This window comes from Triticum dicoccoides, chromosome 6A (genome assembly GCF_002162155.2).
Source record: "Triticum dicoccoides isolate Atlit2015 ecotype Zavitan chromosome 6A, WEW_v2.0, whole genome shotgun sequence".
NCBI classification, from domain to species: Eukaryota; Viridiplantae; Streptophyta; class Magnoliopsida; order Poales; family Poaceae; genus Triticum; species Triticum dicoccoides.
In genome coordinates this window covers 253253315-253264691 of record NC_041390.1, presented here as the reverse complement: position 1 = coordinate 253264691, position 11377 = coordinate 253253315, and the positions used below count along the sequence as shown (strand labels likewise).

General features: G+C 45.1%; 1 protein-coding gene across 1 annotated transcript in view; it reads right to left on the bottom strand.

Annotated features, from left to right (window-relative positions):
• Positions 1-2307: 2307 nt before the first annotated feature.
• Positions 2308-11377, bottom strand: part of LOC119315823 (far upstream element-binding protein 1-like) — a 32128-nt gene continuing 23058 nt past the window's right edge. The window contains exons 2-4 of the mRNA XM_037590295.1: positions 3245-3430; positions 3061-3156; positions 2308-2495 (exon numbers count right to left, since the gene is read on the bottom strand). Of these exons, the coding sequence (XP_037446192.1) occupies positions 2403-2495; positions 3061-3156; positions 3245-3430 (375 nt within the window). The 3' untranslated portion in view covers positions 2308-2402. The remainder of the gene's footprint in view (positions 2496-3060; positions 3157-3244; positions 3431-11377) is intronic.

Below are 11377 nucleotides of genomic sequence, written 5' to 3'. Positions count from 1 at the left end.
CAACCACTAGTGTTGCGCCAGAAGAAAATGACGAAGTCAGGGCAACTGCATCAGTTGTGCCTGAAGTTATTGAACCAAATTCCTCTGCTCCTCCTGCACCTACCCCAACTCCGATCCTTCCATCTGCATCAGATGTGAAGAAGAACAGGGCTGCAGAGTGTGCAACTATGAAGAAAAGGAAGGCATCAACTGCATCAGATTCTTCAGCTCCGAAGAAGATGAAGCCGCTGACCAGCTCGTTTGAAAATCCTATTGATGCTATTCCAGTCTCAAGCATGCCATCAAAGGAACTCGTTCCTTTTGATGAAGAATACGTGATCCCAAGCAGATCTAATGAAGACATTCCTTCTGCTGCTTCCTCAGAGCAGTTGGATGAAGAAATTGAAGTGGATGCAATCCCTTCAACCCTAGTTGTTTCATCGCCCATGCCTCAGTTCACTGCTGAAGAGGCCGGTGTTGAGGAAAAGAGTGAAGAAGAAGATGTGGACATTGGGTGCACAACTCTAGTGTTGAACGATGACTTTTGGGGAAGTCAGCACCCCAATTCTCCTCTGTTCACAACCCTTCAACAAATTCCTCAGTCCCCTGTAACCACTAAAGTTCAAATGGGATCTGAAGAACCTCATGCCACACCGTCTGTCCATGAAGAGATTCCAGCCACTAGGGATGAGGAAAATGTTAATGAAGAATTGAAGACTCAGGCTGTCACTGAAGAAGAAGCTAAAATTCCTCAGCCAGTGGATCATGAGAATGTGATTCCTAAGGTGGTGATGTAATTGACAGATACCCCTCAGCCCAAGCCAAAGGATCCCTTCTCGAAGAAGCAGAAATTCAAGGCTGATGACTTCTTCGGCGAGCATGTGTTCTTCACAGACTATAACCCTTATGACCCTGCTCGTCTTAGAAGGAAGCGCTTCTAGACTGCCAACCAAGAAAACTTTTATTCTTCACTGCTTTTCAACAAGGACAAAGTCTTCGACCATGAGCATATTCCTCACATGGACATGGAATCACTGCCTTGCTTCACCCCAGTCCTCAGTGTGCTTCATGATGAAGGACTGCTCAACTTCTGCACGGATATTTGCGATTGGAATGAAGAGCTCATTCTTCAATTCTATGCAACTTTGCATATCACAGGCGATGCTGACAATGTGAACTCTTGGGTTTTGGACTGGATGACAGAAAACACACATTTCAAAGCACCGGCCTCTGAATTACTTCATGCCCTGCCTGTCAGTCCTCTCCTTGAAGGCGCTCATTGCATCTATCATGAACCTGAACTCACTGCCCATTACATGCAAGTGCTAATGAAGCCTCTGAAGTCAGGTCAAGCTCCAAGGACCAAATTCCTCATGAAGGAATTGCTGTTTGTGCCTAGAACTATCTATCGCATTCTGACGAAGACATTGAGTCCAATCAAAGGCCACGATTCAAATGATGAAGAAGTTGTTGGCATCATGAAGAATCTGCTTTCAATATCATACATGGCATTCCTATCAACTACCATGATTTCTTCATGAGGACTCTGGCAAATGTTGCCCTCTCTCCATCTGATTTGAAGCCTTACGGTCCCTGGATTATGAGATTCCTCAGAACAAGGTCTTCACTCAACTACAAGGCTGATTTTCAGAATCATGTCAGTTACCTGCCCCCAATAGAAGTCCTCAAGCGGACATTTTCCTCATCTGATGAAAAGGGCAAGGCTACTGCTATTATTGATGAAGGCATTCGTCCATTGGATGGTCAGTTTCGCAAAGCTGCATCTTACTCCACCAGTGATGATTTTGCTACTCATGATTCTGCCGCTAATGCATCAAAGCCAAATCCTCAAGCAACAGCTCCCCGGGTGATGACTGACCGTGAACTTCTTCTTATTCTTCACTAGAAGGTGGATCGAAACCACAAATGGGTTAAGCGTCAGTTTGGTTCTATTCTTCACAACATGACTGCTACACACAATGCAGTGAAGAAAAATCATTACTACCTCCATGAAGTCTTCGGTCGCACCTGGGCTGTTTTGTCACATCTGTATGGTGAAGATGATCTAAAGCGAATGGGTTTCAAGCAGGACTTTGAATGGTCTCAGCTGCCGCCGGCGAAGAAATTCAAGAAGACTAAAGTTCCTTCCTTGGTGGCCAGCTCATATTCTTCATCACGCGAAACCAATGAGCATGAAGAATATAGGGCATATCATAACTAAAGAGAAGAATTCAAAGCAAACAATGGAAAAGATAGGTCAAGTAGGGAAATATAAATCAGGACAAAAACATAGTATGAAGTGCAAAAAAATGTAATCAAACCCACATGATTTAAACACTGGTAAATAACAAATAGCTGCACCAATTAGGAAGTGGCATGAAAAGAGAAAGAAAGCTGACCTCACTGGTGACCTCACTCACAAGCTACTTTGCTATTTCAATTTGCTGTGCAGTACCATCAATATACAATGTTCTTTCAGTTGAAGTATCACCAGGAGGCAAATGCAAAGGAATGACCTGTAAAAGGATTTGTGAGGACAAATGAAATATTACTATTATTATTACTAATGGAAATGATTACAAAATATAAAATACTAATTAACAAGGAGATGCAGGTGTGAAAGGATAATAATAGAATAGAAAGTTATGAAGACAAAAGGAGCATGAGTTCTACTTATAATTGAGCAAACTCAGAACTTGGATTCTAATTTACTTGCTAAATCATAAGAAAGCTGGAAAAGAATGAGCAACAACAGAACACATCATGAAGTGCTAAGTAACTTGCAGCTAGCAAATTTATGTTCAGACTTCACAGTAAGAATTTTCACAAACCTGTATACAAGCTTGAGATTTGGCCTGCATGGATTTTATAGTCTCACCACCCTTACCAATAACTAGACCCACCTGAAAGAAGAAAAAAAATCAGTAAGACATGGAAAGTAATAGGCAAGGTTTTTTACGACCAAAGAAACTGGTCCATGAAGCTGTGAAGCTTACAAGGCACCCTCATTGCTATATTGGGGCGTGGTATGATTTTCAATGTCTGACAAGCAATCCTAGTTCTAGAAAGCAACCAGTTTACCTTATTGTTAGAAATTTGCATTTGGAATTGCTCAGCACCAGGTTGAGCTGCGTTGTACTTCCGATTAGAGATAGTGCCAGATGATCTAGCATCAGCCTGCAGAAGGTCACATGACACGTATGGTTGAATAAATGAATGCCCAACTAAATGTGAAGTCCTGACCATAAAAAAGGTAGCACAATACCTCTGCAAGAACACCAATTATCAACTGCTCAGCTCTGTTTATCTGGTCAGGAGTGCCCGAAAGATCGACCGATCTTGTCTGTGAGCCGGGTTGAACATCCATGTCCCTTGTTACTTGGATCTTTGCCCCTGACTGAGCTTGGAGATACTTTACAGTTTCTCCAGCTTTTCCAATGATAAAACCAACCTAAAAGTCAAAGAACATAAGCAAAAGAACTGCACATCATGCAACCTTCTATCAACTTCATGAATCCAAAAACTAAAAGAGTAAACTACTAAGTAGCATACCCTTCCATTTGGGATATCAATCTTTTTTATTGTATTGCTGTAACACCCACAATACGGTTATATCTCCCACGTGTCAGGGCGTGACTTAGAGGCATAGCCGCATGGTAGGCTTGTCGCAGGAGGGGTAATCTTCACACATCCCATGTACTCAATAAGAAAGGGATAAAGAGTTGGCTTACAATCGCCACTTCACACAATACATAAATAGTCCATACATCATCCAAGGTACAATAAAAGGTCCGACTATGGAACCAAAATAAAGGAAGACAACCCCAATGCTAGATCCCCGATCGTCCTAACTGGGCTCCACTACTGATCATCCGGAAAAGAAACATAGTAACGTCCCGAATCCTCGTCGAACTCCCACTTGAGTTCGGTATCATCACCTGCACTGGTATCCTCAGCACCTGCAAATGTTTGGAAGTATCTGTGGGTCACGAGGACTCAACAATCTCACACCCGCGAGATCAAGACTATTTAAGCTATGGGTAGGAAAAGGGGTCGTGAGATGGAGCTGCAGCAAGCACTAGCATATATGGTGGGTAACTTACGCAAATAAGAGCGAGAAGAGAAGCAACACATGGTCGAGAAGCTATAAGTGATCAAGAAGTGATCCTGAAGCTACTTATGATCAAGCATAACACGAGACCGTGTTCTCTTCCCGGACTCCGCCGAAAAGAGACCATCATGGCTACACACGCAGTTGATTCATTTTAATTAAGTTAAGTTTCAAGTTCTCTACAACCGGATATTAACAAATTCCCATCTGCCACATAACTGCGGGCACGGCTCTTGAAAGTTTATACCCTGCAAGGGTGTCCCAACTTAGCCCATCACAAGCTCTCACGGTCAACGAAGGATATTCCTTCTCCCGGGAAGACCCGATCAGTCTCGGAATCCCGGTTACAAGACATTTCGACAATGGTAAAACAAGGCCAGCAAAGCCACCCGATGTGCCGACAAATCCCGATTGGAGTTGCACGTATCTCATTCTCAGGGCACACCAGATGGGCCAGACGTCGGGTTTGCATAGACCCTGGTTGCCTAGGGGGCGCCGGACATTGCCCAGTTTGGACCAACACTCAGAGGAGCACTGGCCCCGGGGTTTAAAATAAAGATGGCCCGTGAGTCCATGGAACCCAAGGGAAAAAAGGCTTAGGTGGAAAATGTTAAAACCAAGGTTGGGCCTTCCTGGAGGAGTTTTATTCAAAGCAAACTGTCAAGGGGTTCCCATAACACCCAACCGCGTAAGGAACGCAAAATCAAGGAACATAACACCGGTATGAGGGAAACTAGGGCGGCAAGAGTGGAACAAAACACTAGGCATAAAGCCGAGCCTTCCACCCTTTACCAAGTATATAGATGCATTAAAGTAAATAAGATATAATAATGATATCCCAACAATAACCATGTTCCAACATGGAACAAGCTTCATCTTCATCTTCACCTGCAACTAGCAACGCTATAAGAGGGGCTGAGCAAAAGCGGTAACATAGCCAAACAATGGTTTCTAGGAAAGGTGGGTTAGGGGCTTGACATGGCAATATGGGTGGCATGATATAGCAAGTGGTAGGTAGTGCGACATAGAGATAGAGCGAAACAACAATTTAGAGCAAGCAAACGACATGCTACAGGAACATATCATAGCAAACAAAGGCATGGCATGATTCTACTAAATGCATAGATCAAAAGTCCCTTACTGATCATGAGTTTTATTAACAGTTTCAGACTTAGCAGAAAAACAGAGCATGTCATAAACATAATTATGATAGCATCTTTTGCGAGCTCAAACCACTCACCACAAAGCATTTCATGACAGAACAAGCATACCAACAACAAGCTGACATGTTCATGAAGCTAACCATGGCAAGAGCAAGTTCATAGGATGCATGGATCACTAGCAACAACCATGGCAAAATTGATCAACATGTTAACATTCTGCCAGGAACATTTTATAGCAAAAGTAGAGCAAGAACAAGACATGCTAGACAACTCCTAAATTGCAAACAGGGGCATGGATGGTTATAGCATAACCACATGTTCAAAACACCCTTACTGAAGTATCTCAAAATAAGCCTGGATCTCACTGTAGGATCAAGTTTACATGGCATCAAAATAACAGTAGGAAAAGGACATAGCAAAATCCAAAGTCCCTGAAAATAGCAACATTGCGGAGGCTACTTTGCATGCTTGTGATAGTCACCACATAGATCACAAAAACACAAGACAAGCATATCTGTAAAGATGGCATGGTGTAGTTCAAAACTCATGTAGACCTCAGACTCATATGATGCACACATCAAATGCAACAAAAATGACAAATCCTCATGATCTGATAAGTACCAGCTCCTAACATTTTATAGTACTCTTGCATCAATGAAAATGGCATCATAATGAACATGAACATGCATGGAAAAGATTCTAACATGAAGAGATCAACGAGACGAACAAATCGATAAATCATATGCATCATTTGGATCTACGTGCATCAAGATATGGCAAGATGAACATGGCATAAAAATATTGCAGAAGAAAGACTTAGACGAAATCGGGGTCAACATAGGGTTTGCACGCTTCCCGATGCACGACTGGATCTCGCCGGAGGAAGGACGCCGGCGAGGGAGGCGCGGGTCGACGGCCGGAGGCGGCGGAGACGGCGGTGGAGCAGGCGCCCGACCTGGGCGCGGTGAGGCGGCGACGACGACGGCGGCGGTGCGACGGCGAAGGCGCGGGCGGCGCGGGGCGGTCGGCGGCGGCGGGTGCGATCGACGGTGGGGACAGCGTTGGGCGGCGATGGGCCGGGCGGGCCTGCCTCGGGCTCGCCGGGCCGCGGCAGCGGGGCTGGCCGGGCGACACGTGGCACGCCCTGCTTGGTGCGGGGCGGCGGCGGCGACTTGTCCGGTGGGATCCGGACACGTCCGGCGGTGGAGGGGAGCGGGGCTAGGGATTTGGACCCGAAATTTTCGGAGGGGATCACATATTTATAGGTAGGAGGAGGTAGGAGTGTCCAAATGAGGTGTAGTTTTCGCCCACACGATCGTGATCCGACGACGGAGGACATGGAAGTGGTTTGGATGGGTTATTGGGCTGTTTTGGAGGGGTGTTGGGCTGCAACACACAAGAGGCCTTTGCGGTTACCCGGTTAACCGTTGGAGTATCAAACGGACTCCAAATGGAACGAAATTTGACAGGCGGTCTAACGGTGGTGTACCAAGGCCACTTGGCAAATCTTGGTCCATTCCGAGAACGTTTAACACCCGCTCATGAAAAGAGACAAGAGGGGTGCACCGGTGCATGTGGGAGTGTCGGATTGCGAAGCGGACAACGGGGAAAATGCTCGGATGCATGAGACGAACACGAATGCAAATGCGATGCAATGATGACATGATATGAAATGCATGACATGAACAAAATGCAAAACAAAGACAAAACCCAACCACGAAGGGAAATCTCATAACTTAAAGCCGAAAATGGCAAGAGTCGGAGTTACAAATATGGCAAGTTACATCCGGGGTGTTACAACACTTCACCACTACAAGAGGATCTCGTCCTGAGATCTAGGACTGAAAGAACTCCGGATATTCGGAACGAAGGTGATCCTCACCTTCCCAGGTGGTTTCTTGGTCGGAATGGTGTGACCACTTCACTTTCATGAATTTGATAGATTTGTTGTGAGTCTTGCGCTCAGTATCTTCAAGAATAGCAACGGGATGCTCATGATAAGACAAGTCTTCTTGAAGATCAATCGCTTCGAAGTTGATGGTGCGCTCAGGAGTCTTGAAGCACTTGCGAAGCTGTGACACGTGAAACACATCATGCACGTTTGCAAAGTTGGACGGAAGCTCAAGTTGATAGGCGAGGTCACCTCTTTTGCCAATGATCTTGAAAGGACCCACATATCTCGAGGCAAGCTTCCCTTTGATACCGAAGCGACGAGTGCCTTTCATTGGAGAGACGCGGAGGTAGACATGGTCTCCGATCTCGAAAGCCAAGTCACGATGCTTGCTATCATAGTAACTCTTCTGGCGCGATTGCGCAACTTTGAGATTTTCATGGATGACTTTGCACATTTCTTCAGCCTATGTGTTTAAGTCATTGCCAAGAAGTTGGCGTTCACCAGTCTCTGACCAATTGAGAGGAGTACGACACTTTCTTCCATAGAGAATCTCAAATGGGGCCTTTCCCGAACTTGCTTGGAAGTTGTTGTTGTAGGAGAACTCGGCATATGGAAGACAATCTTCCCACTTCATACCGAAGGAAATGACACAAGCCTGAGCATATCTTCAAGGATTTGATTGACTTGCTCGACTTGGACACTAGTTTGAGGATGGAAAGTTGTGCTGAAGCGAATGTTGGTGCCCATGGCCTTCTGGAAGGAGTCCCAGAACTTAGATGTGAAAATGCTTCCAAGATATAAAGATGTCATATGTGGAATGCCATGCAAAGATACAATCCTGGAGGTGTATAGCTCTGCTAGCTAAGCTGCTGTGATAGGTTCTTTGATTGGAAGGAAATGCGCCACTTTTGTAAGCTTGTCGATGACAATGAAGATATCATCATTTCCGCGCTTGGACTTGGGAAATCCAGTCACGAAGTCCATTTCAATATGGTCAAACTTCCATTCTGGAATAGCAAGAGGTTGGAGGAGACCAGCTGGCCATTGGTGTTCTGCTTTCACCCTTCTGCAGACATCACATTCATTCACGAATTGAGCAATTTCTCGCTTCATTCGAGTCCACCAATACGACTGCTTGAGGTCATGGTACATCTTCGTACTTCCAGGATGAATGGATAGAAGGGAATTGTGCGCCTCGTTCATAATGACTTTCCTTAGATCACCTTTAGGAACCACAATTTGATCCTCGAAGAATAGAGTGTCTTTGTCATCAATGCGATAGCACTTGTATTTGGGTTTGCTCTTGGCAATCCCAGTTTTCACCTTCTTCACCATGGAATCCAGGAGTTGTGCCTCACGAATTTGACCTTCCAAAGTAGGAGAGACTTGGAGGTTGGCAAGAAAGCCTTGAGGAACAACTTGGAGGTTCAGTTTGCGGAAAGCTTCACAAAGGTCCGGTTGGAAGGGCTTGAGAATTAAGCTGTTACAGTAAGCCTTCCTGCTCAAAGCATCTGCAATGACATTGGCCTTGCCCGGATTATATTGAATACTCGGATTGTATTCTTGAATCATTTCGACCCAACGAGTCTGCCTGAGGTTGAGGTTGGGTTGAGTGAAGATGTACTTGAGGCTTTTATGATCTGTGAAGATGTCCACTTTCCTTCCCAACAAGAGATGTCTCCACGTTAATAATGCATGGACAACTGCCGCCAACTCAAGGTCATGAGTGGGGTAGTTCCTTTCGTTGGGCTTCAACTTGAGAGAGGTATAAGCCACAACTTTCTTCTCTTGCATTAACACAACACTGAGACCTTGTAAGGAGGCATCACAGAAAACTTCAAATGGCTTGGATTCAACAGGAGGAGTCAAGAGAGGAGCTGTGACTAACTTCTCTTTGAGGGTGTTGAAAGCAATGTCACACTCAGGTGTCTAGACATACTTGACATGCTTCTGGAGGAGGTTGGAAAGAGGCTTTGCAATCTTAGAGAAATTCTCAACGAATCTTCCACAATAGCTTGCAAGCCCAAGAAAACTGCGGAGCTGCTTGACATTCTGAGGAGGCTCCCAATTCACAATTGCAGACACCTTCTCGGGATTAACAGCGATGCCCTTGGCGGAGATGATATGACCAAGGTAAATAACTTCGTCAAGCCAGAACTCACACTTGGAAAACTTCGCATAGAATTGATGCTCTCTGAGTTTGTCGAGTACCAATCTCAAATGCTTGGCATGATCCTCCTTATTCTTGGAAAAGACCAAGATATCATCGAGATACACCAGGACGAAATCATTTGTGTAAGGGTTGAATATGAAGTTCATCATGCGAGAGAACGTTGGAGGAGCATTGACAAGGCCAAAAGACATGACAGTATATTCATAAGAACCATAGCTTGTTCTGAATGCTGTCTTGGGGATATCTTGTTCATGAATGCGAATCTGATGATAACCCATATGGAGGTCAAGCTTGGAGAATACTTTGGCCCCTTTAAGTTGCTCAAAAAGCTCATTGATGTTGGGAAGTGGATACTTGTTCTTTATTGTCTTCTTGTTCAATGGACGATAGTCGACGCAGAGTCGTTCTGTTCCATCCTTCTTCTTGACAAAAAGAACACCACAACCACATGGAGATGAACTCAGTCTGATCAGACCCATACGCTCTTGTTCATCAAGTTGTTTCTTCAACCCCTTCAACTCTTCTGGTCCAAGCTTATAAGGACGCTCACAAACAGGTTCTGTGCCAGGCTCAAGATCGATAACGAATTCAACTGGCCGGTGAGGAGGCATTCCCGGAAGCTCTTCTGGAAAGACGTCTTGACATTCACAAACGACTGGAATCTGAGAGATGGCATTCAACTCGCCTTTCTCATTCAGAGAGAACAGTTGAATGGTATCATCACGAGCGGCATAGATGATCACATCCTCAGAAGAGTGTGCCAATTGAATCTGCCTGGCAGCACAATCAAGATGAGTCTTGTGCTTAGAAAGCCAGTCCATGACGAGAATTAGATCAATATTCGAGTCACCAAGAACAATTGGAGAAGACAGAAATTTATAGTTCCCCATCTTGATAGAAACATCCGGAACCATGGAGCTTGCATTCATGAATTTACCCGGAGGGACAACTAACAACTGTCTAGGCAAATCTTGGAAAACCAACTCATGCTTCGATGCAAAAGGTCTTGAAATGAAACAATGCGATGCACCAGTATCAAATAAGATTTTTGCAGGAAAGTCATTAACAGGAAGGTTACCCATGATCACTTATGAAGAATTCTCTGCCTGAGCTGCGTTCATCATGTTCACCTTGCAGACTTGGAATTATGATTGACCACTGCATCGCTGGCAGATCTCACAGGAGGAGGAGGAGGCGGAAGGCAACTTTGGTTGAAGCACTTGTTTGCATAGTGCCCTTTCTGCTGACACTTGTTGCAAGTAACCTCTAAGAGCGGACGGTGATAAGGAGCACTTGACCTTGGAGTGTGAGACTGAGCTTTGTTCTGATAGCCTGGGTTGGGTTGGTGGGAAGATCCATTGCCACCTGTGCTCTTCTGCTGGTAGGGCTGGCGAAACGGAGGAGGAGGCAAGCAGAACTTCTATTGCTTAGCTGCCACTTGTGATGAAGAGGAAGATTGAATTGCGTCCCTGACTCTCTTCTTAGATGCCTCACACTTGAGCTGAGCACCTTCTTGCTTTAGTGCCATGTTATATAATTGATCGAACTTGGTCGGCTCAAGAAGCACGAGAGCTAACTGCAGATCCTCCTTGAGGCCACCTCTGAATTGATAGATCATACTCTTTTCATCAGGGACGTCTTGTTTAGCAAAGCGAGCAAGTTTCTGAAACTGGATATTGTATTGATACATAGACATACTGCCTTGCTTGAGATTGTGGAACTCCTCACGCTTGCTCTCAGCCGCACTTGGTGGAATGTGATGAGCTTTAAAGTCTCGGCGGAAATCATCCCAGGTAATCACACGTCCTCCTCTGGAATCTCTGTATTGTTGATACCACTCAGCAGCTTGGTCCTTGAGTTGAAACGAAGCAAACTTGACAAAGTCCTCAGGTCTGACATTGCTACATTCAAAATTCTTGCAGATGTCCACAAGCCAATCATCGGCGTCTGTGGCTTCGACACAGTTGCTGAAGGACTTCGGCTGGTTTGCGAGGAACTGGTTGAGGGTAGCAAATTGAGGCTGATTGTTGCCTTGGCCTTGATTTCCTTGGTTGCCT